This window comes from Erpetoichthys calabaricus, chromosome 5, assembly GCF_900747795.2.
Source record: "Erpetoichthys calabaricus chromosome 5, fErpCal1.3, whole genome shotgun sequence".
Lineage (NCBI taxonomy): Eukaryota > Metazoa > Chordata > Cladistia > Polypteriformes > Polypteridae > Erpetoichthys > Erpetoichthys calabaricus.
This window is the reverse complement of record NC_041398.2, coordinates 190,702,450-190,729,819: the sequence shown is the minus strand read 5'-3', so window position 1 is coordinate 190,729,819 and position 27,370 is coordinate 190,702,450. Positions and strand designations below refer to the sequence as shown.

Below are 27,370 nucleotides of genomic sequence, written 5' to 3'. Positions count from 1 at the left end.
ACAAAAATAATAAATTGTCCTCAATAATTTCATTGGGGGAGACTTTTGTTGGAAACAGAAAAAAAAAGTCTTCCTGGCTCCAAGAAATGAATTAAATGCAGACAGACATCTAACAAAATGGATTGTTGGCAGGCCACTCTGTCATTTGTACGTAAAACAGTTTAAGCTATGAATTCAATACAGAAATAAAATGCATTTGTGCTCTCACTTACACGCATAATAAAAAAAAAGATATAACAAAAGAAAAAGATGAAGTTAACTTGGACCTGTTTTTAATTTTATCTGGTTGCCTTTGATGTAAAACAGCTTTTGGCAGCTTATGTCTTCTATCCAGAGGTAAAACCCTGCTGTGCTGTGGAGACTGATGGTCGATCACAGCGGACCTAGTACAGACAACAGTAAGGAACTTTTGGGAAACCAAGGTGCAATGAAATGGCTGCAGTCTTTTAGCACAATTATGATAAAAACTGTTTTGTGTGTTTATTTCATTTTTTTTCTCAAGATATGCATGGTAGCACAGTGCTTACTGCTGCTCTGCACCAGAGTCTGCAGTATACACATCTTCAATCGGTCTCATTGGATTTCCATAAAGAAATTCAATTTTTTTCCCCATATCCAAAAGGTGTCCTTGTTAGATTAACTGGCAACAAACTATCAAGGAGTTCATGACTGAGGGGGAGTATGTTCCAAAGGCTAGGGGTGATTCCCACCTTGTGCTTAATGCTAGTAGGATTTGGCACCAGCTCCTCACTACCTTCAAGTGAATTATAACCCCTTTTCACACATCCATATTTTTATTTTCCAGGTGGTGTTGAGAGTGAGTAAACTCTTTTTCCTGCTGTCCTAAACAATTGCAGAACTGTGAAAGAAATGCTTATTTATCAGGGCTTCCCAAACTTTCATGGACCAAGACCCACTTTTAAAAACGGCAAACTTCCAAGACCCATCCGGTGGTACTACATATATTGTGAAAAGGGGAGTTGAATAAAATATATTGCTTTACTACTCTTTAATTTTTATTGAATATACCTACTTCATTTATAAATTTGTTTCTCAGATACATAATGGGGTGTGTGTTTGAAGAATGCACTTGTTTTCTATTTTTGCTGAAAACGTCTTTGATGTCCACATCGTGACCCACGACGTGAGACATTTTCAGGTACAAGAAGTTTGATAACTGCAGTTTACTTTGAAATTTGGTTTTTGATTGCTACCACTGCCAAAAATCCAACTTCACACATGTACAAAGTCGTGAAAGGGAACAGCAGTCACACAGCTTTGGTATAAAGAGCAAGATAGGTACAGTATGTTGAACTGACCACAACAAAAAGTAAAAATTTTTTGCAATCAAAATTCATTTTCAATGCGATGTCTTCAGATAGATTAATTAGTTCTTCATTTGTCTTTATTGATGCTCCAGTAGCTCTGTTATCGTTCTGAATTGGATTTGCAATCCTATTTTTTTTCTCACAATTTTTCCTCTCTTCAAGGAAGTAATAATCAAAATTTTCTTTCAGTGAAGCTGTGACTATTACAGAGATGAAGTCATTAGGTGGTTTCATTTCATTTTAAATACTAAAGGTTTTGAATGTTTCAAAACAATCATACTTTTGGTCTTTTAATGCTTTTTTCCACAAAATTTATTTTCCATGAAACCTTGAATTTGGTCATGTACTGCAAATACAGTATATTAGACCCATCTCTTCCTTATAAGTATAAATTCAGTGAATTTAATTTCGAAAATATACCTGGCAAATACGTGAGCTTCAGAACAAACTTCTTGTCACACAACGATACTGCTTAATCGTTTTTTCCATCTAGAAACATTGAGACTTCATTGCAGAGTTCAACAATCCTTGTCAGCACTTTGCCCCTAGACAGCCAACATACCTCATTGAAAAAGAGATTTGTAAAAACTTCCCATCTCCTTGCACAGCATTACATGACTGTAACTAATGGCTTAATCTTGATGAAATTTATGATTTTTACTCCAGTATCTAAAACGCTTTTCAAATCATCTGGCATAATTTTTGATATTAATGCTTCTCTGTGAAGACTGCTGTGAGCTCATGATGCATTCAAATCTAGTTTAAGGCCTCAAGTCACACTGCACATTACAACATAATTCAGTGCAGACCCTTTATTTTTACATAAGTATCAAGAGCCTTGAAAACTTCCTTGTTAGTACCTCAAATAATTGGTTCATACAGATCCATATCTTCATGCGATTTATTGTTCTTTATAAAATGTATAGAAACAATCATTTGGGACAGCCCTTAGCCCATCAGGGGACTCATCCAGCAACAAAAAAAAAAAACAATTACTTGCCTTAGCTCTGCTGATAATCTGATCTTCTACCCACTGGGACATTTCATCAATTCTGCATGTTATTGGAAAGTTGAAACAAATCAACTTTTTAAAAGCTCTTGTTACCAGATATAACTCCAACAACATGTTTTATCGGTGGGAGCACTAAACCTTTACCAGTTGTGTGGGGCTTACCAGATTGGGCAATTCACAAACTATTGAGGTATGAAGCATGCATATCTTTTTGACTGATGCTGGTGAAACAAAAAAACGTATTTTTCGACATATTTAATTCTTTTACTTTTCTTGCAAAAAAATTAAGTACCTTGTTTTTCAAATCTGGATGCTTTGCCTCAATATGCCAAAGTAATTTTTTCGGTCACGTTCTCTCATCTCAGGAATTTCGCAGCAAACAACACATTACAGACATGAATCTCCTTTGTCACTGTTTGAAATTGTAAACAGTTGGAATCATTCTTTCTACCTACTGTTTGTTGTTTTGTTAATTTTAAACTTGTTGAATCAATTTTCCTTCAATTGTTCTTTTTGACCCTTTCTTTTGTTTTTCCATTTCAGTAACCTGCATTTTCAGCCGTTCTTTGTCAACCACTTATCCATTACTACAATAAATTTGAAAAAAATAAGAGAAATGAGAGAAATACTAATTATTTACACAAGACTAATTTCACTTCCAAATTTTGTAAAAAGGGCTAATTGGGCACGATAAAGAATGATGGTTTGAAAATCAGTGTGTTATTTCGTATAGGGATTTTATGCTTTATGAACCCTGAAGGGTATTCTATATAAAGAACAGCACACAATATTTATATCCTGAAAATATGAAATTGCATTAAGTTGTTTTTGAAAGTGGATGGGTAGATAACATGTACACAGATTCAGCAAGGACAATTCAGATAAGTGACTCAGGGTCCCTCAGTGACTACCAAACCAGCAACGTTTAGGATAAATGAATTGGTTTTGAATATTTATATAATATTACACATTTTTCTTTAGCCTGTGTTAATTTTTTAATTCTGTTTTGAATTATGGAGAATGCATGTGTAATGTAATTTTCTGTGTAAATTGAATTTGGAATACTTTTTACCTTATGTTTAGTAATTACCGCAATGCCATTTTATCTTCTAATGGGCACCACTATTTTGTTAGGCAGTTGCTTTAACATGATGAACAGTTACTACAGGGCATGGTAATGGAAGTTAACAACACTTTGTCAAAAATTTTGATAAATTTAATGCAAACATAGGGAAAAGTTTTTCTGTTTTATGACTTCTGGCTAGAAGTTTGACTAACATTTTGGTAAAAGATTCTTTGCTTTTTTGACTTTTCATTGTTATTTTGGCAACAGTTTATCCCCTGGTCCTTTTTATCTGCCACTGTGGCCTGCTATCCTGTATTTTTTGCAAGGGCACTGTGAAAACTGTAAATGTTTTATGGTTAATATCTTTGTAAACAGTGTCACTTTTGTAGATGTTTTGCTAAAGCAGAGATTCTTGGTGATTCTTTATAGTTCAGGGTTAAATTCCTGGTTTTGCCATTGCATGTATGGACTTCTACCACATGCCAGAGATATTAGTATTGGGTTAAATAGCAACTGAACTGGGCCAGGATGATCAAGTGTGTCCTGTGTATCTTTATACTATGAAGACCAGGAGGCAGTTTGTATTGACTTGGAACCAGAAGATGAAATGTAGTCAAATAAACAAGCTAAAGTCAAAACCAGAAAGTCAACCAAATAAGCCAGAAGCATAATAAAGAAAGCAAAGCAAAAGGGTGTAAACCTGGAATTCGTAATCAATGAAATGCACATGAAAAAATTTTTAGTGTAATCTGCAGTCTCGGATAACTAAGAAGTGTGTAGCACTAGCCTTTATACTGCTTACCTAAGGACAACACAGGTCATGGCTTCTAATCATCCTACGATGGTATCCACCCTACCAATAGTATACAAAGAACCTTCGTTTATCTTGACTATCTATCTCTACTCTAAACCCCTTCCGAAATGCTATTGCTGTGCTAGGACATGATAATTGTTTAATAAAATCTTCCGTAAAAGTGCACAACATTAATACTCTAATAACCAATCTCAATGCACGTAGAAAATCTAGGCAATACGGCATAAACACCAATAATTTAATTAAAATTACTACTTTAGATGAACAATGTATTAAAACTACAAAAACAGACTATAGATTAAACAAAAAATACACACAGAGCGGCGCTAATAAAAATAACTTAGTTCCTGTACCAAATATCAATAACGCACATAGTATTCATTTCTGCCCCTCCGAAACATTAAATATGGCACTATTAAATGTTAGAGCTTTAACTAACAAGACGTTTTTTATCAACGATCTTATTAGTGATAGAGAAAGTGAAACGTGGCTTAGCTCAGATGGCGCGGCTGTTTTAATCAAATCTGCGCCTCCGGATTACAGTTTTACTCGTGCGGCCCGCCAAGGAATGAAAGGTGGCGGCTTAGCAAACATTTACTCGAGCCGGTTAAAATGTAAAGATGTCAGTTTTGGTAAATTCAAATCCTTTGAGTATCTCGCCATTGTTATTCATGGAGATTCTCACGTTCTAGTATTATCCGTGTATAGACCTCCTAAATTCAACGCATCTTTCTTTGAGGAATTCTCTGACTTAATGTCAATTTTAATTACGAACTATGATAGGGTTACCACTTTTAATACAAAAAAATAAGGGACTCATGCTGCAGCGGGGGCCATATCCCTTGGGGGGCCAAGACCACAGTGATCACAGGCCCAATGGCATGCCAGTGGTGGTAAATCGCAACTTAAAATATGTTTTCAGGAAAGTATGAACACTTGGACATTAAAATAAAGTGTCTTTTATTGAAATGCAGTCAGTCTTTCTCTTTTACAACTCAACAGACTTCTCTAATGATAATCGTAGCTGAACACATAGGCATAGCTGACAATAATTAACATAGGCCAAAATAGGTCAAACAAAGTGTGACAGTAACCACAAAAACAGGCTTTGGATGACCTTGTGACGCGGGGGGTTACCTGGAGAAGCATCTGCCATTTTTTTAATACAGTAATCCCTGCTCCATCGCAGGGGTTGCGTTCCAGAGCCACCCGCGAAATAAGAAAATCTGCGAAGTAGAAACCATATGTTTATATGGTTATTTTTATATTGTCATGCTTGGGTCACAGATTTGCACAGAAACACAGGAGGTTGTAGAGAGACAGGAACGTTATTCAAATACTGCAAACAAACATTTGTCTCTTTTTCAAAAGTTTAAACTGTGCTCCATGACAAGACAGAGATGACAGTTCCGTCTCACAATTAAAAGAATGCAAACATATCTTCCTCTTCAAAGGAGTGCGCCTCAGGAGCAGTGACTGTCACAGAGATAGAGAAAAGCAAACAAATCAATAGGGCTGTTTGGCTTAAGTATGCGAAGCACCGCGGCACAAAGCTGTTGAAGGCGGCAGCTCACACCCCCTCCGTCAGGAACAGACAAAGAGAGAGAGAGAGAGAGAGAGAGAGAGAGAGAGAGACAGAGTTTGTTTTTCAAGCACAAATCAATACGTGCCCTTCGAGCTTTTAAGTATGCAAAGCACTGTGCAGCATGTTGTTTCAGGAAGCAGCTGCACAAAAGATAGCAACATGAAGATAATCTTTCAGCATTTTTAGACGAGCGTCCGTATCGTCTAGGTGTGCGAACAGCCCCCCTGCTCAATCCCTCTACGTCAGGATCAGAGAAAGTCAGCGCAAGAGAAAGAAAAAAGTAAGCTGGGTAGCTTCTCAGCCATCTGCCAATAGAGTCCCTTGTATGAAATCAACTGGGCAAACCAACTGAGGAAGCATGTACCAGAAATTAAAAGACCCATTGTCCGCAGAAACCCGCGAAGCAGCGAAAAATCCGCGATATATATTTAAATATGCTTACATATAAAATCCGCGATGGAGTGAAGCCGCGAAAGGCGAAGCGCAATATAGCGAGGGATTACTGTATTACTCTCTGCCAACACTTTGCAGACTCTACTTAAAAGACCCGCCCTCCTCACTGGACAGTTAAAAAGACCAATCAAACTAACGATGACATCAAGTATTACCCAATCAAAAGTAGGAAAGGAGGCATCTTCATAAAATGCGTGTGGGATGATTTGCATGAGACGCTGCTTTAAAAGAAATGATTAAAAAAAATACGGGACAAAACCCGTCCCGTATTGATTCAAAACGGGACGCGCAATTTCATTCTCAAATACGGGACGATTCCGTATTTTAAAGGACGGGTGGCAACCCTAACTATGACACGCTCTTAATAGTCGGCGGCTTTAATTTTCATTTAGATAATCAGTGTGACCAAAAAGTAAAGGAATTCATGAACATCCTGTACTCTTTTGATTTGAGACAGCTCGTTAATCAGCCTACACATAAAGCAGGTCATAAGTTAGACTTAGTGATTACTAAAGGACTAAAAGTTTATATAAAGCAGATCTTTGATATTGGTCTATCAGACCATTTTCTTCTGCTTTTTAATTTAGAAATAATGTTAGAAAACACTCATGAGAAGCATTTTGTTATGCTTCTTTGACTCATCAGTAGCTTTAAAACTTACAAACATTCTAAACAATCCGTTTATAGTGCCAACTATAATAGCGAGGATAATGTAAATAATAAGGTGGAAAGATTTAATACTAAAGTGAGAGCTGCTGTTGACATAGTTGCACCTGAAAAGACAGTTAAAAAATCTTCTAGCATTGTTATACCATGGAAGACCCAAAGAGTGTCTGATTTAAAAAGAGCATGCTGTAGAGCTGAGTGTAAATGGAGGAAAACTAAACTAACTATCCACTATGAAATATTAAAAGTTAAAATAACAGAATACAATAACACAGTCCGTCTTGAGAGGCGTTGCTATTTCTCTAAGATTATAAATAACAATGCTAGTAATCCCAGAGTCTTATTCTCGACGATTGATCATTTGCTAAACCCAGGTAACTCAAAGGAATGCCTCCTAAGTACTTCCAGTAAAACCTGTGAGGCTTTTGCTGTATTTTTCAATCAAAAAATTAATGATATTAGAAATAACATAGTATATCTCCCCAACACTAAGGATCCTCCTGAACCCTAGTATTCCATTGTAAACAAATTAAACTCTTTCACTAGGATAGATTTACCTGATTTATATAAAATAATTTCTCAACTGAAACCCTCCACCTGCGCCCTTGACCCAATACCAAGAAATTTTTTCAAAGAAGTATCGGGCGTGCTAATTGATAATATTCTTGACATAGTAAATTCGTCATTAGATATGGAGGTGTTCCCAGACTGTCTCAAGACTGCTGTAGTTAAACCCCTACTTAAGAAAAATAATCTTGACCCCTCTGCTCTAACCTACCTTTCTTAAGTAAAATTTTAGAGAAGGCAGTCATTATGCAGTTAAATGACCACCTCAATAAACATGCTATTCTTGATAAATTTCAGTCAGGTTTTAGAACAAATCACAGCACAGAAACTGCACTCGTTAAAGTAGTAAATGACTTGCGGGTAAATGCAGACAGAGGCCATTTATCTGTTCTCATCCTCTTAGATCTGAGTGCCGCATTTGACACCATTGATCATAACATTCTTAGAAATCGCCTTAGTCAATCGGTGGACCTCTCTGGCAGTGTCTTAAATTGGTTTGAATCCTACCTGGCAGGCAGAAAATTCTTTGTTAGTTGTGGTAATTACAACTCAAAGACACATGATTTCCAATATGGTGTTCCACAAGGCTCTATCCTGGGTCCGCTGCTCTTCTCAATCTACATGCTTCCGTTATCAATAGCACCTGATGACCCCGATTCTATTGATTCACTAACACAATGTCTGATTTGTATTTCAGAATGGATGAATAGTAACTTTCTCAAGCTAAATAAAGAGAAAACTGAAATCTTAGTGATTGGCAATAATGGATACAATGAGGCTATTAGAAATAAACTGGATATATTAGGATTAAAAGTCAAGACGGAGGTAAAAAGCTTAGGGGTAACTGTTGACTGTAATCTGAATTTTAAATTGCATATTAATCAGATCACTAGGACAGCATTTTTTCACTTAAGAAACATAGCAAAAGTTAGACCTCTTATATCATTGAAAGATGCTGAGAAATTAGTTCACGCGTTTGTTTTCAGTCGACTAGATTACTGTAACGCACTCCTCTCAGGAATACCCAAAAAAGACATAAATCAGCAGAATGCAGCTGCTAGAATCCTAACAAGGAAAAGAAAATCTGAGCACATTTCTCCAGTTTTGATGTCACTACACTGGTTACCTGTGTCATTCAGGATTGACTTTAAAATTCTGCTTATGGTTTATAAAGCCTTAAATAATCTCGCCCCATCTTATATATTGGAATGTCTGACATCTTATATTCCAAATCGTAACCTCAGATCCTCAACTGAGTGTCTCCTTAGAATTCCAAGAGCAAAACTTAAAAGAAGTGGTGAGGCGGCCTTCTGTTGTTATGCACCCAAAATCTGGAATAGCCTGCCAATAGGAATTTGCCAGGCTAATACAGTGGAGCACTTCAAAAAACTGCTGAAAACACATTATTTTAACATAGCCTACTCATAATTTCACTGTAATTTAATCCTGATACTCTGTATATCCAATTCATTATAATAACTATCCATGGTAGCTCTAAAATCTGGACTAACCCCTATTCTCTCTTCTGTTTCTTTTTCCGGTGTCCTTTTGGTGGTGCCACCACCATTTACTCAAAGCACCATGATGTTCCAACAGTGAAGAATTAAAAGACAGAAGTCTGCATGACCATCATCATCAAGTCCTTCCGTGAGAACCCTAGACACAAGAGGACTATTTCATTTATGTTAGGTAGAATGCCCAGAGGGGACTGGGCGGTGTCGTGGCCTGGAACCCCTACAGATTTTATTTTTTTCTCCAGCTGTCTGGAGTTTTTTTTTTGTTTTTTCTGTCCACCCTGGCCATGGGACCTTACTCTTTTTTTATGTTAACTAATATTGTCTTGGGTGGTGCAGTGGGTAGCGCTGCTGCCTCGCAGTTGGGAGACCTGGGTTCGCTTCCCGGGTCCTCCCTGCGTGGAGTTTGCATGTTCTCCCCGTGTCTGCGTGGGTTTCCTCCCACAGTCCAAAGACATGCAGGTTAGGTGGATTGGCGATTCTAAATTGGCCCTAGTGTGTGCTTGGTTTATGTGTGTCCTGCGGTGGGTTGGCTTCCTGCCCTGTGTTGGCTGGGATTGGCTTCAGCAGACCCCCGTGACCCTGTGTTTGGATTCAGCGGGTTGGAAAATGGATGGATAATATTGTCTTATTTTAATTTCTTATGTTGTTATATATTAGGGTGGATTGCCGGTTTCCCATTCCGGCCCTCACCCCCAGGCCACCAGGAGGAACTCTCCCAACAGCATAGACGTGCCCCAAATTCCAGCAGGGCCTCATGGACTATGTAGTTTCTACACACAGCCCTGCTGGATACCTTGGGGGCCACCAGGCGTCGGTGTAGGGGGGCTCGTGGACTCTTATGTGCCCTATAACCCGGGGGTACGTCATCATCACGTGACAGGAAGAAACAACGTGCTCCCGGGTTGAGGAAAAGGACTGTTTACCCTGACCCAGAAGGAATAAGGAACTGTGGACTGTTGGACAGGAACACCTCCGGGTCAGGGTGTATAAAAGGACTGTGGGAAAGCCCAGACACTGAGCTGAGCTGGGAGGTAGGGTGGCAAGTGTCTGGGCGAGGAGGAGAGAGTATTATTGTGAGAGTTTATTGTTTATATGAGGGTGGAGTGGAGGGTGCTTTGTGCACTGTGTAGTAACAAAATAAATAGTGATTACACTTTCATCTGGTGTTCGGAGTGGTACCTGTGGGTTCAAGAGGTGGACGAAACCCTCTACTGCTACAATATATATATATATTTTATTTACTGTTCTTCATTATGTAAAGCACTTTGAGCTACTTTTGTGTATGAAAATGTGCTATACAAATAAATGTTATTATTATTATTATTATCCAAAGTAGTGACACCTGTGAAAAATCAAAATGGCGTTGGAAAAGATGTAAATAGACATTTACAAAATTACAAAAAAAATTATAATATTAGAATTAAAAACCTTTAATGTGAAATGAAAGAGCTGAAAAAGTTCAGGAGAAATGAAAAAAAACAAATAAAGGTTCCTAAATCATAACACTGGGATGGACCTGAAACCCTGTAATAAATAAATAAAGGACAGATGGACAGATGGATGGATGCGGTTGTGTATATTAGATCTTATGAACTCAATGCCACTTTCTTTCTTTTCAGTTTATTTTAGCAGCTTTTCACTGTACTTACCGGGGGAGCGGTGTAAACATAAGGAGCCTGGAAACTATGGAAATATGTTGTCTGCAAATCCCTGAAAATAAAAGGTGAAAATTATTTTCATTTATAAAGTCTAGACTGTATTTTTATAAAAAAAAAATCAGAGCAGTGACTGGAGGAAGCTGGCACCGTTCAAACAGTGCATGTCTGGTTTTAAACTTTGTTCACATGAGACATTCAGAAAATGTTGACATTGGCTTTATTTTCAGAATATCGCCATTTTAGATTTTGAGTAGCGTTGCTTTCAGCTTAGTAGATTTCTTGATTTTGTCATTAAACAGACAAAACAGACACAACTGGAAGAAGTTAGGAAATGTCTGAGCCTCAAAGTATGAATAATGTTTTAGATGCACTCCTGCAGACTCAGAGCTCACAACAAGGATGACATCCAGAATCATGAATATGAATCTAATGTCCGGTTGTTGTGTTTGTGGAGTTTGCAGGAATTGTCTGTGCACTTCGGTTCTCCTTCCACATCCCAAACACATCCTGATTAGGTTAACAGCTGATGTACATGAGCAGGCCCTGCAATGAACTGGCACCCCATCCAGAATTGGTTCCTATCTTGCACCCAATACTGCCTCCACTACCAGTTGGAGTTGGATTATGGGTCTGTGAATATTATCATAAGTAATAAACTTTGATTACTTGCCCATGGATGACAAATGACTTATATGCCTAGCACTTTCATGAGGTTTCTCTCCTCCTAAAAACAAAACAGAACCTGTCATCACCAGCTTGTCTAATCTGATTAGCATACCAGTCAAGTGTGTCCATTAAAGGTGACTCCTTCAGGAACTCCAATTAAAGACATGTCAGATAACAATTGACAAGAATAGTAGATCCTCTATCCTAAATCACTCACTTGGATGCAAATCTTGATTGTAGGCTTGATATTCATTGCGAATAGAGAGCAGTCAAGGTTCACTTGGCTTCAGGTAACAGGAGAACAGTGACTACTCTTTCTTAATTAATACAATAATTGGAAAGAAATTGCTGATTTCAGATGACTGTTAAAGGATATGTTTGGTATTTTTCAAGAAGATATGTTTTTAGAAACATGTTATATGTGCATTTGCCATGCTCAGTTGTGTTCTAAAGTTGTGTTTCCGTGATGTCCTTACATTGATGGATTAAAGGCCAAACGTCCACATGACCATCATCATCAAATTCTTCCATGAGAACCCTGAATGCAATGAGGACTGATTGAGGTCATTTATGTTAGGTAGAATGCCTAGAGGGGGCTAGGTGGTCTCATGGTCTGGAACCCCTGCAGATTTTATTTTTTTCTCCAGCCATCTGGAGTTTTTGGGGTTTTTTTTCTGTCCTCCCTGGCCATCGGACCTCACTTTTATTCTATGTTAATTAGTGTTCCCTAATTTTAATTATTTATTTTGTCTTTTTTCTCTTTCTTCATCATGTAAAGCACTTTGAGCTACATCATTTGTATGAAAATGTGCTATAGAAATAAATGTGGTTGTTGTTGTAAACTTTAAAAAATATCTTGCTTACACTCACACTTTTACAATGAAGGCAATGTGGCACAAAGCCCCACAGGAAAATGAAAACCTAAAATCTTATTTAATATATCCTCTGTAAGTTTCAATAACTTTTCAACTTTCATGCACATATTTGTGTCAACAAAAGGGATCTGAAAATAATCATTTTATCGCCTATTCCTGGTAATGTTTTTCTCATGGTAAGGATTTTCTATTTGCTTGTGTGAGTCCAATAATAAATACAGAAGTAAATCCAAACAAAACCAATCACGTAGTACAAACAATTTAGTGTGACTTTGTCTTTGGAGGGGAAACCACACCCCAAGAGGATGAAAGGTTATTGTAGAAGAAGACAAATGCTCAGATATCATGCATGGCTTGTCTTCTTTTTAAAATGGCTGAATCTCATGCTATGAGTGGGGTTGTTTTGTTCAAAAATGACCTGTATAAGCTATGTTACCACGCGTGTGTAATCACAAGACCGGGGTCAATACTCAACAACTTTCCTGGCTTGAAAAATTTACATATTCAAAAAGTGTTTGAACCTTTATTTTCCATTGGAGCCCCCACATAATTCATTATAAAATGCCAGGACTGGCTATGTATTTTTTAAAATGTATAGAAAGTGCCTAATGTTAGAACACAATTTTGTGTGGCAAATGCTTATATACCATATTTGTGAAGAAATAACTTTGTCTTGAAAAATACCGAACTTATCCTTTAATTGATATGTAATGTAAATATTATTTCTGTCTGTATCATGTATTGTAAAAGTGTTCTGGGATAACTGATCTGGATATTATTTAGATTTCCAAAACCTGGTCTGGCATAAAAGACCATGTACTAAATATTATGTGCAAGTAGACCTGGCATTTTGAAAGTGAGTTTGGAGAGCCCCTGCTTACAGGGTAGAACTAAACATGTTGTAACTGCTCGGAGTATTGCAGGTATCCGCTATAACCCCCAAGGATTTAGCTTAAATAAAGTGTGAGTGTTGGGTTTGTGAGCTGGTAGTCGGAGACTCAGACACAGAAGTCAACAGATACTCTTCTCAGTAGGCTTTAATGCTGCTGTATTTATCCCTAAAATTGTCCTGTCCTTCCCATTATTTTCTTTTCACATGTGTCCATAGCAAATGGCAAGACAGAAAAATTCTCTGACAAAGTAAAAATAGCTGCAATCATAGAACACAGATTCTCATAAACATCTTAAAGAACATAGAAATATCAGGTTATGCATGTGTAATCATTAACAGTAGAAATAATAAATATTAATTTAACAATGTATTTACAAAATATAATCATACAAGTACATTACGGGGCAGCACGGTGGCACAGTGGTAGCGCTGCTGCCTCGCAGTAAGGAGACCCGGGTTTGTTTCCCGGGTCCTCCCTGCATGGAGTTTGCATGTTCTCCCCATGTCTGCGTGGGTTTCCTCCCACAGTCCAAAGACATGCTGGTTAGGTCGATTGGTGATTCTAAATTGGCCCTAATATGTGCTTGGTGTGTGGGTGTGTGTGTGTGTGTGTGTGTGTGTGTCATGTGGTGGGTTGGCACCCTGCCCGGGATTGGTTCCTTGCCTTGCACCCTGTGTTGGCTGGGATTGGCTCCAGCAGACCCCCGCGACCCTGTGTGCGGATTCAGTGGGTTGGAAAATGGATGGATGGACAAGTACATTAATGTGTTTCATCATGAAAATGATATCATTTCATTTATAAATTTCAGAGGGCTATCATGACTTGAGTATGATGTGGTCTATTTTGCACAGATGGCACAAGAGGTAGGCGGTTTGAGAAGCACTTGTATTTAACATGCTATTTTTGTTACAATGCGTAAACCCTTGTAAATTATTGATTGATCCTAATTTTGAGTTTACAGTGTTCTTAGCATTAAGATCTGTTTTCGAAACTCACCACGGTTAAGATTTCCCATTACAAACCAGACAAAGGACTGCACATGACTGTACACTTAGATGTTGAATACTGCACATAACACCCCAGCGTCTTCATATGTTTAGCAAGTAAACTTCTACACTTTCTCGCTTATTAAGGAGTTGTTCCGACTAAAGCTGCCTAACACACCAGTTGGTTTAATTAAAGAGTTGGCTGTAATAGCCTTTCTTATCACAGAAGAGCACTGAGAAATAAGTGTTGCCACATTGTGCTTGTACTTCGTTTTTTTCTGGGCGGGGATGTCTTCTGTTTGGAGTTTGCATGCTTTTTTTGCTTTTCTTGTGACAGTTCAAATTGCTAGGTCACTTAAAAAGTCTAAAATGGCTTAGTATACTGTATATGAGTATGGCTTATGCATAAAGTAGCTTGTTGTAAATAAAATCAATAATTAGTATGTTACCATGACTTATGCTGTCATAGACATGGGAATGGTGAGACTTTTACCTGGATGTTTTTAAAGGTACACAGAGGGTACCTTCTCTATTTCCTTCTCTAGTGCATAAATGGAGAAAATGGAGGAAACAGAGGAAAACGGAAGAAACCTAACCAGAAAAAGGGTGGCATCACCTTTACCCTGCCTCCAGCTAAGGCTCCTACTGTCCAGAATTAAAGTACAGGAAAACCCTCACTTGCTGCCATTTGACCGAAAGAGTTAGAAATGTTTAGATGTTCTTTCTATTCTCCATCACACCACCAGAACCTGACAAATCACAATTTTTGCTTGTGCAAAAGATTTTCTTTTCTTTCTTTTTTTTTTCAAAAATAGCATTAAACTATTTCTCTTCTTGACCATCTCCTTATTTTACAATGCTTCAATTGGTTATTGAAACATATCTCTATATATAAAATCCAAAGTCTGCCTGTCTATCTGTCTGTCTGTCCGTTTTCACAAGAGAACTACTTAATGGATTTAGATCAGGTTTTTTTCTGTCATTTTCTTGAACATTTGGGTTGATTTTGCGACCTTTCTCATCACGCTAAGTATCATAGTTCACTGAGAGTGATGCAGCAGACTGAGGGGAGGCGATGGGGACACACGTGCCAGCTTCGGAGCGAACCTTACATCCGCTGAGCTAGTAGACAAGAGAACTACTTAATGGATTTAGATCTGGTTTTTTTTACTATAATTTGCTTGAACATTCCGGTTGATTTTGCGACTTCTCTCATCACGCTAAGAATCATAGTTCGCTTGCAGGAGGGATTTATTCATGCTAATCCGAGACAGAGACTGCAGGCTGAGGGGAGGGGGAAGCGTGCCGTCACGAGTGGGGAGTCGGTCTACCTCTGCGTTTTGAAGTGTACCTTGCCTCCGCTTAGCTAGCGATACCTTTTTGTTTATTGATATTTAAAGTTTGTTTCACTACTACGCGGGCAGAGCCGCGGGGGGTGGCTAGTTTATATTTAAATGTATTTGCTTAGCAAATGTTTTTATCAAAATCAACTTTCAAAAGAGGTCAACAGAATCAATTAAACATTAGTCAGGGGAACTTAAACAAATTGACGGAGTCAGAAGTTCGAAAGGAGGTGGGCAGCTCATTACACCAACTAAGAACTACACATAAAAAGAATGTGGCTTGTGGATTTGATGCCACTAAAAGTTGGCATTATCAGACACTGTTTATCAGTACTGTAGACCTGAGTGAGAGCATAGGACCTCATAAGTGAATCCATATACTTAAGTGGCATCAAATCCTTGATAATTGCCAACATAAGTGCTGACCCATTGAGTACTCTGTTGGCAAACATCAAGGTTTTGAACTTAATATGTGCCACTACAGGGTGCCAATGAAGTGATCTGAAAATAGGAGTGACATATATCTGTCTCTGCTGGTAGATAAGACGTGCCACTACACTTTGAATCATCTGCTGTGGCTTGGTGACGCATGTCGGTACTCCTACCAGCAGAGAGTTATAGTAGACAAGTTGTGACAACACCAGAGCCTGGACCAGGAGTTGTTCTGTGTACTCTGTCTTGTGGATATTGAGTGAATCTGCAAGGCTGAGTGACAGTTGTAAAATATATGTCATATTTTAAGCTTTTATATATTCTTAGATAGGTTTAGGTTGCATTTATAACATATAAAAGTGTTTAGCTTTTACTGACAATATGAGACAATATATGAGTTGCAAAACAAGGCCTTTTTAAAAAAGTAAACTTTCAGAGAGAAATGACATAAACGCGATTACAGCAGCAGACCTACAGTGCCCTCGATAATGTCTGAGACAAAAACACATTTTTCCTTAATTTATCCCTCTGCTCCACAATGTCAAGTTACAAATCAAACAATTCAGACATGATTAAAGTGCACATTGCTGACTTTCATTTAAGGGAATTTGCAAGCATTTCAGTCACACCATATAGAAATGACACTTTTTCTACATGGTCCCCTCATTTCAGGGCACCATAATATTTGGGACACAGCAATGGTAGGCATATTAAGCAGCCATATTTAGTACTTTATTGCATATTCCTTACATGCAATGACTGCTTGAAGTCTGTGATTCATAGACCTCACCACGTGCTGAGGATCTTCTCTGGTGATGCTCTGCCAAGCTTCTGATGTGGCCATCTTCAGCTTGTTTCAGGGGCTTGTCCCCTTATGCTTTCTCATCAGCATATGAACATTATGGGGGGCACTATAGAAATTGTCAGATTTCTGAAAATAGTGAGAAAATGAGATGTGCATGGAGTTATATTACATCTTGGGTTGATTTGTAAAAACCTTTTGAATAAAATGATAAAATTATCAAAGTACACTACACTGCTCCTACTGTCTACTGCATCTTCATAGTTTAAGAACTGATTGCTCTCTTACTGGAGGTCATCAAGCCTCCTAGTCTTTGGCCCTTTTCTCCAAATCAAGTCACAACCCTCAGCTTTAGACCAAAAACGATTCTTGTTCCTGCGGTACGAAAAGCTCATGTTTGATAATGTTGTGCCTTCACGGCCAGCTTTTCCAAATTAAACCACATAAAACGTTTTGTCCTCCGCCTCCAGTTTTGATGTTATTGGGTCAGCATTAGGCTTGCTATACAAGAACCAACTTTTCAGGGTGTCTGCCCTTGCAAAATGCTCATGCCCTGTGGTCTATGTTGATGGATCCTGTCTTGAGCCTCAAACTTGATTAGGAGAAAGGACCTTAGAAACAGAATGGGTGTACAAAACAATGTGAATTGAAACAGAATAGAGGTTAGTAACCAGGCCATAAGCATTTAAGGCTTTAAGAAGTCTATAAATAATGTTCAAGCTTGTCAGATCTAATCAGTTGTTTTGAGGTTTTGATTGAATAAACTCAATAATGCAATGAAATTTGAAATATGTTTATGCATTGCAAGAGAAAGAGGCTTCAGACAAATAAAAACTCCTGACTATCACCCGAGTTTTCAGATTACAAATAGAAAAGAAGTTGCTTGAAATTGAAGTTGCCAGCTACTGATGATTACTCAGACCACATTAACAGCTCTGGCAGTCTGGCTTGGAAACAGTTTTCAAGTTTGAGTTCAGGGAAAAAAAAAAGAGAAAAAACTTCACTTTTTCCATTCTGTGCTAGTATTCATTATTTGACCCAGTTTTTCTGCAATGCAAAATCTCTAAAGTATAATACAAAGAAAAATGGTAAGCAATGAAGTGTGACTCTGTGCCATGTTTGTTTATTTTTATTATCAGTTGACATGTTTGCAAGAGCTCTCTAACCCTAATCTCGTAATACATCATTGATTTCATTGAAAGATGATTTAATAGAAAATATGTTTAAAAGAGAGGAGTCTACAAGTCCTCAATGCATGATGTGCAACTTCAGGGTTCCAGGCATTTTGCCAATTCGTGGCATACACCATAAGATGTTTACTGCTCTGTGCCAATTCAGCTCCTCTGAAGTTGTTCTATTTTGCCTTTTTGTACTTCAAATACCAAAATTTTATGAGTTGTCATGGAGTAACCAACTATGTCCAGACAGCATTTTGGCTAATCAGTATTGGAAAGTCTTATTAAGGCCAGATGGATAATGGCTATGTTGTCCCCAACATGGAAAATTAGCAAGTCTGGAGGACTTAAAGACCAGAAACTCAAGGACTTTCTTTCAGGGACAAAACAAAAAAATAGGCAGTAGTCAGAAGAGGTTGGAGCACTAAATAAATGTGAAAAATTGTACATCAAGGTTCACAATAAATCCAAAATTTAAGAACCTAAACAATCCCAACACTAAAATATGATCTTTTCCCTCTCTACATTCTCAGATTTGCTGCTTTATTTAGCAGATCCAAAGCTTGGATGCCAGACTGTGTGCACAGCCTTTCTTTTATAATGGCTAAAGGAAGTCACATGCCACTCCCATGTGATGTCGTGTATCATGTTCATATGATCTTCTTGCCTTCTCCTATCTCTCCGTTTCTCAGATGCATCGAATTTTGTTGCAGCAGCACAGTTACCAATTTCTTTCGCTACTTCAACGATGTTTAATTTAAAACCAGCTTCATATTTTCTTCTGATCGAACACTCCATCATAGATAAGGGATGCTCTTACGATAAAAGTGTATGAGTGTGAGATACAAAAAACACAAATCAGTGCAAACGTTGCTTCAGAATAGTTTGGGTATTACCGTGTGGTCATGTAGGCACAATACATAGAAAAAAAAAAGCAGTAGGCTCCATGGTTACTCTCTCAGTTGGGTGTTAGCATATCATAATCTCTTGGACAAATAGCGTGAGTTTTCCACATTCAACTTATATGATTGACATTATAAAATACCAGAAATTATATGATAAAATCAAGTCCCGACTTATCCATGGGAGAATATACCGTAAATAAATTCAAAAGACCAATAAATAAGCAGTCAGTACACGCTTCCCCACACTCATGACAACCTAGTTCTGCATTCTTCTTTAAGTAAAAAAGAACAAGCAGTGAAGGTTGTTCTCTTAGGACAAATCACAAGAAGAAATCAATAAACTGGAAAGGGTCAAGGTGCCAAAAGAACAAAAGCAACCCTAGCCTCAGAGTTCAAAAGAAAACCAAAAATCCAATTTAAAAGACACAAGTGCTAAAACTGTTCTTATGAATTAATTGTCTGGGGGCCTCCTGGTTAGATTTCCATGTAGTATGGTTGATTTGAAAAATGTCTTATTATAGGGTTGTGAAAATATTTCTTCATTACATTTGTAACGAAATGCTGTTATTTTATGTTTCATTTTGGCCACGGGCACTGTCATTTGGTAGCAACCGCATATATTTTTGTTGTTGGTAACAATGTGACATTGTAGCCACATGATCAACAGGTACAGCAACACATGCCATCCTCAGCTGGAAATTATTTAATGTTGTGAATCCTGTTAGTTTTTTAAGTTGTAATGTTTTTCAATACAGTATATTTTGTTATTGTTTGGATTTTCTATTGCTCATTAATTTTTATTGTTTTGACCATGATGTCACCTCATTGCCATTTTGATAACTTTTTTTGTTGCTCACATTAGCATGTTTCTCAGTTTTCTTATGGCAGTGGCCATGTTGTTTATTAACATACATCACTGGTCAACAATTTAAGGTGGCAATGCATTGTGCTTGTCATACTAGTCTTGGAATAATTTGCAGAATTAAACATGTTTAATTTTGGCTATGACAATATTCTCATTAGTTTGGCTTTTGAATCTAACCATGCTTGATTCTTGACTTTTGTTCTCTCTCGTCATCTAAAAGGTTTCATTAGTCTCTTGATACCTGACACCTACTCATTTCTGATTCTGCATTTGCTTAGTCTTCTCACACCACCTTTCTTCTCCTGGTACTTTCACTCTCACAAAAAGAAACTATAAATCCTTAGTCTGTACATAGCATTTAAAATGGTGATGCACAACTCTGTTTGTCCAAAATTCCGAATAAAAGACTTTTGGTTAGCATTTCTCTTTTCTGGTCAAAAGAACTTAGTTCTGTTTTTTGGTTTCAAACTTTGGCTTAGATATTTTTTGTGTTTAATGATCCTTTGGTTTTTGATCCTCACATGTTTACTTGACTAAGATTTGTAACTTCATTTCTTGGTCCATTTTTTTTTCCTTTTCTTCTATTGCTTTTTCATTTCTTTCACCAGAACAACTGTTTATGCTTTCTCTCACTACGCTCACAAGCTGCAGTTTATTAACAAAAAGAACTAAAACTTGAACAGCAAACTGTATACACTGCAGCATGTAACTGACTCTTTCCATTGAAGTCACAGCTCCAGGAACACTTGGAACATCTGTTTGTTTCCAGTTGATCTGTGTAGGAACTTTGCACTTTTTGCTTCTGTTTACAAGAAAAGACCTTGTAAATAGTAAATCTTTCATTGTTAATATTGTTTCTCATCGTTTCCTGGTTTTCCCAGAGGGGGAGAGTGAGGGCTCCTTTAAGGTTTATCTAGACTCCTATGTGCAGCACATGGCTAATTATACATGTAAATTAGCCATGTGTTGTTGCACAGAGACTGAGAGAGCACATAGTGATCAGTGTTATGTATCCAGTGATGGTACTCATTACTCATAGTTAACTCAAACTCATAATACTCATAGTATTCTCATTATGGTTTGGTAATGTTCTTCTCAAAATGAAAATATTGCAGGTTTTTTGTTATTTTTTTATTTTTAAATATATGCAAGGTACAAAGCTGAATTGAGTCATGACATCATGCATGCACAAGCAGATTGAGCAATGATCTTACACTACACATGCATGAAAGTTCTACACATGGCTACTACAGCTCTGTGATGTCATGTTGACCTCACAAATCATTGCAGGGTGCTGGGGAAAAAATGTTCATCTAAGTTGGTTGTATGTGAATTTCCAGAAAGACACTGTATTTAAGGAACACAACATATTTGCTGTAAAAATACTTTTTGTGAATTTTGCTGATCAGAATAAAGTAGGAAGTTCTCAAACACACTAATGACAAATCAAAAGTGAAAGAATTCTTGTTCTTCCCTCATTAAATCCAAACTCTTTCAAAATGAAAAATGACTCAAAAATTACATTTCCTTGAAAAGTATGGTAGCCCTCTCCTCCGTATAAACATTTTTAACATCTTTAAGTTCATGTTTACAATTGCTAGTTGGAAGTGTAAAGGTATGTGAGTACAGGCTTCAGAGCTTGCTTGGTACCCTGCCAAGACCACTGTTTCTGAAAGGTCTCATCCTGGTTGTTTTGGTCCACTCCAGAGTGTAATTGGCCTGTACACATCTATCTCCACATACTGGAATATGGAGGAAAACATTGCAGAGTTCAAAACAAAATAAAAGAAGACATTTTAATATTTTGCCGTGTGTCCTGATCCTTATAATGACAGAAAGCATATAAAGTGTGTGCAGTTCAATGCAGCTTAATGCTCAATCAATACACTGAGCAATTAAATTAACTTTTGTGATTTTGTCTTGTTTCTGCCTTGCTTTTAGTCAGCATGGTGTGGATGTCACACTTAAAAAAAACACAGATTTATATTTTTCACGTGCATTTACAGCAGATGCATTCATCACTTTACCTTCACACACATCAGTGCTGACAACTTTTATATGTCATCCATCCATGTGCCATGATGTATCACTTTGAAGGAGCTCTTGGTGTTTTACAGCTTAAACCACAGACAATTAAATCTTGAATGATTTTATTCAAAAGACCAGATACTTACTTTAAATTTGGTTAATCAAGAGAGTTATGTGCCACTTTGCTGCCAATTAATTAGTAGCTGGTACTTAAATGTGAGGAGTTTATAAAATATTCATTCTACTAATAGCCATTATACCAATAAGCTAGTTTGGGATATTTTTTTTCTTATTTTGAAGGATGCTCCCTGTTTTTGTCTAGTTTTAGAAATGTCATTATTGTGTAAAAATGCTATTTTGTTTTCTTTGTTATAAAAAAACTGCTGCATTCTAAATAACAGAATGGTCACGCTGTCATTTATTGTGCAGGTTTTGTACAGATGTAATTCTGTACTGACATTTTTATGTGACAATGACTTATCACTTTCAAGTTAAACATTAAGATGACAGCATGGCTGTAGAATATTAGAAAAAAATAGATAACTAGTCTGATTATTAATTTTTTTGCAGAGGGAGAGATATCAATAATTAATATTTTATTGATTATTTAACTAGACATTATACACAGTTGTTGGTAGTCTATATTGTTTTCTCATTATTTATATTGCTAAAAAGCACACATTATGTGTATTCTTAATAATGAATAGTTTAGATTCTTATAGAAAGTGCAGAATCAAATTCAGAGTCATTGGGGTGGGCAGGAATAGAAAAGCTGGGCAAAAGGCAGGACACACCCTGAATGGAGTACACGTCTATTGCAGCAGGTCTGAATGTTTATTTTTAAAGATATGGATTTATTCAAATATATATGCAGTGTGTACAATATATTTCTAATGTCCTGGGGCCTCATGTATAAACGGTGCGTACGCACAGAAATGTTGCGTACAAACGTTTCCACGCTCAAATTGCGATGTATAAAACCTAAATTTGGCGTAAAGCCACGCACATTTCCACGGTACCTCATACCTTGGCATACGCAATTTCTCCTCTCGGTTTTGTAGACTGGCGGCACCCAGCGTCAAAGCAGTGCTACTGTTCCTGTGTGGTCACCCTTTCTTTCTTAGACCCACGTTCCTGACGCGGCTTTATAAATACACTGAAATTAACTGCATATTGTTTATTAGTGTAATGCATCTGATTGTAATTAACCTGTAGCAATATAATGGTCCAGGGAATAACCATAGTATTCCAAATACCATAACTGCTTTAGCGTTGTTACGCTCACTGCATCTTCTTCTTCTTTCAGCTGCTCCCGTTAAGGGTTGCCACTGCGGATCATCTTTTTCCATATTACTCTCACTGCACCACTCGGAGTATTTATATCACTGTATCTGAGTGTGAATCACAGCAGCAGATGATCGGAAAGAGAATTATCGGTATACAGTTTCAAGTACACACTATCTCAACCACGGCAAAAAGCGTCAAAGCCTTTCCTGTATGGACCTCGCGTTTCAGAAACAGTTTCATCCCAAGAACTATAAACGCACTCAATCAGTCCATCAAGTGCTCCTTGTAGAACTGTTTGTACTTAGAAGTACAATCACCTTACTGTAAACTTGCACTTCAGTTATAATATTGCACAACCTGCGCTACTTTATAAAGCGCGTATGATGACAATATCATTTTTAAGATGAAATGCAGCAAAATATGTTGCTTATAGTATACAGATAAAACTTTAACTTCATTTAAATAATATGTACTGTTAATAATTAAACATGTGAGGACACGGTGCCGCAGCGCTAGCTAGTTCACGGATAGCTCCTGCCTTGCGCTCTATTATTGCTGGTGCTGACGCGACACTGGAAAGATAGACGGATAGAATAATTAAACATGTACTACAAAGATATTTCAATGTGCCTTAAAAGTTTTGATGAATCGGCGTTCTAAGCTTACAGATGGCTTAACGTCCATTACAGAGCTGATTGTGTGGCGATTGGGCTTTTGGAGAAAGAAAAGTAAGAACAGGAATTGGAGGTTAGTACGTTTGAAAGAGACAGTACTTCTGTAATAAATTATTTCATCGAAGGTCACACATGGCACAGCAAGCCTCTTGCGTGAGATATGAACAATCACTGCGCCATCGTGTTCCCATGTTTAACAACATGCTTTCATTCCTATCATCATGAAAATGATATCACGTATACATCTCAGTATTTTAATTATTCAGAGAGCTGTAATATCACAAATGTAATGGATTCTGTGTCCTGTAGGAGAAAGAGAAAGAACGGAAGCACGTAGTGATTCACACACATAGAGCACATAGAAGATCAAATACAGAACAAAGTATTTAACGTGCTACTTGAGAAACTAGTAAAATAAACGATTTTAAGATGAAGTTTATGATGTTCTACTTTAATGGCAAAATAAACTACGTGATTAAAGTGAAAATTTCGAGATTAAAGTTGACATCTCGTGCTTTTTTCCCACTGTGTGCCTATTTTTTTTCTCTGTACCCTAATAAGCTTTCATATGACACTCAGACGGTGGGCTACGACTTGCCTTTTCACGGTGACTTTAATATGTGATTTCTTTTTTATTTCAGGCACTGTGCGACTTTGTGAACTTGAGCTTTCGAGTTTCTCTGACACTCTGTCACTCGATCAACTTTCTTTTGTTGATTATACCACTGTTTAAACCAACAAATAGTAAGTTTTTCCTTTGCCTCCACTTGGTATTCGCTGAAATTCTTATATTTTCCTCTGTGCTTTTCCCATTGTCTTTTCACAGAAGGCTAGTTATATTGATTTGCATATTCAAAGAGGTGTAATTATGGGAGGAGTTGGGGCGGGACAGAAGGCGCGTGCACGTGAATTAGTTTTCACGCTGATCTGGATTTATGTAGTGGAAGAACGTGAAAGTTTGCGTGCGCACAGATTCCTGCATCTGGATTTGTGTGTATGCACAATCCCGCTTTTGTGCTTACGCCATGTTATAGTGTGAGTTCTATGCACGGCGTTATACATGAGGCCCCTGGTGTGTGCCACTGGCATGACAACTGCGAAATGGGTGACGTTGGCTTTGTTAATATTGAAAGTTTTCACCAAGCCTGAGGTCAGAGTTTTTCAGCCTTACACAGGTTTGGGAAAAGACAGCCAGTCTGGTATTATCCAGGTTAACTCTTTGCTGTGCTGAAATGGCAAAAACATCTCCTGCTGTTCCTTAAGGACACCAGCAGGCTTTTTGGTGATGAGCAGTTAATTATTCCTGAAGGATTACCCCAATTTTTTTCAGGCACCAGTCATAAAAGACCCTTTCAGCCAGTCTACTGTGAAGCTTGGAGCTTGGACGTAGCTGGTAGACAAGTGCTGAACTCGCAGGAGGAAGGAAAAGTGACCTTTGGAACATGGAAGAGCCACAAATACGGAGTAAAGTGAAATTCTAACTTACATGTTGCTGCTCTCTGGCGCAATGATAAATAAGAATATTTTACAATCAGTGTCAGAAAAATACCACTGTTCACAAAAGATGGACACATTAGGTTTCTTGTAACAAACCTTCCTAACTGTGTGTCCAGCAGGGGGCACAGGCTCCCTGGGAATGTGTTCTTTTTAGCTTGAACCTGGATATGTACCACTTCAGTAACTATGAAGGAAATACCAAGACAAGAGAAATATTGTACAAAAGAAAGGATATATTTAACTTCCTTTAAAATGCAGCTTTCACTTCTAATATACATCCATCCATCCATCCATCCATTGTCTCCCGCTTATCCGAGGTAGGGTCGCGGGGGCAGCAGCTTGAGCAGAGATGCCTAGACTTCCCTCTCCCCGGCCACTTCTTCTAGCTCTTCCTGGGAGAATCCCAAGGCGTTCCCAGGCCAGTCGAGAGACATAGTCCCTCCAGCGTGTCCTGGGTCTTCCCCGGGGCCTCCTCCCGGTTAGACGTGCCCGGAATACCTCACCAGGGAGGCGTCCAGGAGGCATCCTGATCAGATGCCCGAGCCACCTCATCTGACTCCTCTCGATGCGGAGGAGCAGCGGCTCTACTCTGAGCCCTTCCCGGATGACTGAGCTTCTCACCCTATCTTTAAGGGAAAGCCCAGACACCCTGAGGCGGAAACTCATTTCAGCCGCTTGTATTCACGATCTCGTTCTTTCGGTCACTACCCATAGCTCATGACCATAGGTGAGGGTAGGAACATAGATCGACTGGTAAACTGAGAGCTTCGCCTTGCGGCTCAGCTCCTTTTTCACCACGACAGACCGATGCAGAGCCCGCATTACTGCGGATGCAGCACCGATCCGCCTGTCGATCTCACGCTCCATTCTTCCCTCACTCGTGAACAAGACCCCGAGATACTTGAACTCCTCCACTTGGGGCAGGATCTCGCTACCAACCCTTAGAGGGCACTCCACCCTTTTCTGGCTGTGGACCATTGTCTCGGATTTGGAGGTGCTGATTCTCATCCCAGCCGCTTCACACTCGGCTGCGAACCGATCCAGAGAGAGCTGAAGATCACGGCCTGATGAAGCAAACAGGACAACATCATCTGCAAAAAGCAGTGACCCAATCCTGAGACCACCAAACCGGACCCCCTCAACGCCTTGGCTGCGCCTAGAAATTCTGTCCATAAAAGTTATGAACAGAATCGGTGACAAAGGGCAGCCCTGGCGGAGTCCAACTCTCACTGGAAACGGGTTCGACTTACTGCCGGCAATGCGGACCAAGCTCTGGCACCGATTGTACAGGGACCGAACAGCCCTTATCAGGGGGGCCGGTACCCCATACTCTCGGAGTACCCCCCACAGGATTCCCAAAGGGACTCGGTCGAATGCCTTTTCCAAGTCCACAAAACACATGTAGACTGGTTGGGCAAACTCCCATGCACCCTCCAGGACCCTGCTAAGGGTATAGAGCTGGTCCACTGTTCCGCGACCAGGACGAAAACCACACTGTTCCTCCTGAATCCGAGGCTCGACTATCCGACGGACCCTCCTCTCCAGGACCCCTGAATAGACTTTTCCAGGGAGGCTGAGGAGTATGATCCCTCTGTAGTTGGTACACACCCTCCGATCCCCCTTCTTAAAGAGGGGGACCACCACCCCGGTCTGCCAATCCAGAGGCACTGTCCCTGATGTCCATGCGATGTTGCAGAGGCGTGTCAACCAAGACAGTCCTACAACATCCAGAGCCGTGAGGAACTCTGGGTGTATCTCATCCACCCCCGGGGCCCTGCCACCAAGGAGTTTTTTGACCACCTCGGTGACCTCAGTCCCAGAGATGGGGGAGCCCACCTCTGAGTCCCCAGGCTCTGCTTCCTCATTGGAAGGCATGTTAATGGGATTGAGGAGGTCTTCGAAGTACTCCCCCCACCGACCCACAACGTCCCGAGTCGAGGTCAGCAGCGCACCATCCCCACCATGGGGCGGAGTGGTGGCTCTGAGGCTAAGGATCTGCACTGGTATCCTGAAGGTTGCCGGTTCAAATCCCCGTCACTGCCAAAAGAAATCCTACTCTGCTGGGCCCTTGAGCAAGACCCTTAACCTGTAATTGCTCCAGGGGCGCTGTACAATGGCTGACCCTGCGCTCTAACCCCAAGGGGTATGCGAAAACTAACAAATTTCTTATACGAGAAATCGTATAAGACGAAATAAAGAACAAAAAAAAAAAAAATATACAGTGTTGACACTGCACTGCTTCCCCTTCCTGAGATGCCGGATGGTGGACCAGAATC

General features: G+C 38.9%; 1 protein-coding gene across 1 annotated transcript in view; it reads right to left on the bottom strand.

Annotated features, from left to right (window-relative positions):
• Positions 1 to 27,370, bottom strand: part of LOC114652691 (cilia- and flagella-associated protein 95-like) — a 62,145-nt gene that overhangs the window by 5,051 nt on the left and 29,724 nt on the right. Inside the window, exon 5 of the mRNA XM_028803023.2 lies at positions 10,658 to 10,718. Within this exon, the coding sequence (XP_028658856.1) occupies positions 10,658 to 10,718 (61 nt within the window). The remainder of the gene's footprint in view (positions 1 to 10,657; positions 10,719 to 27,370) is intronic.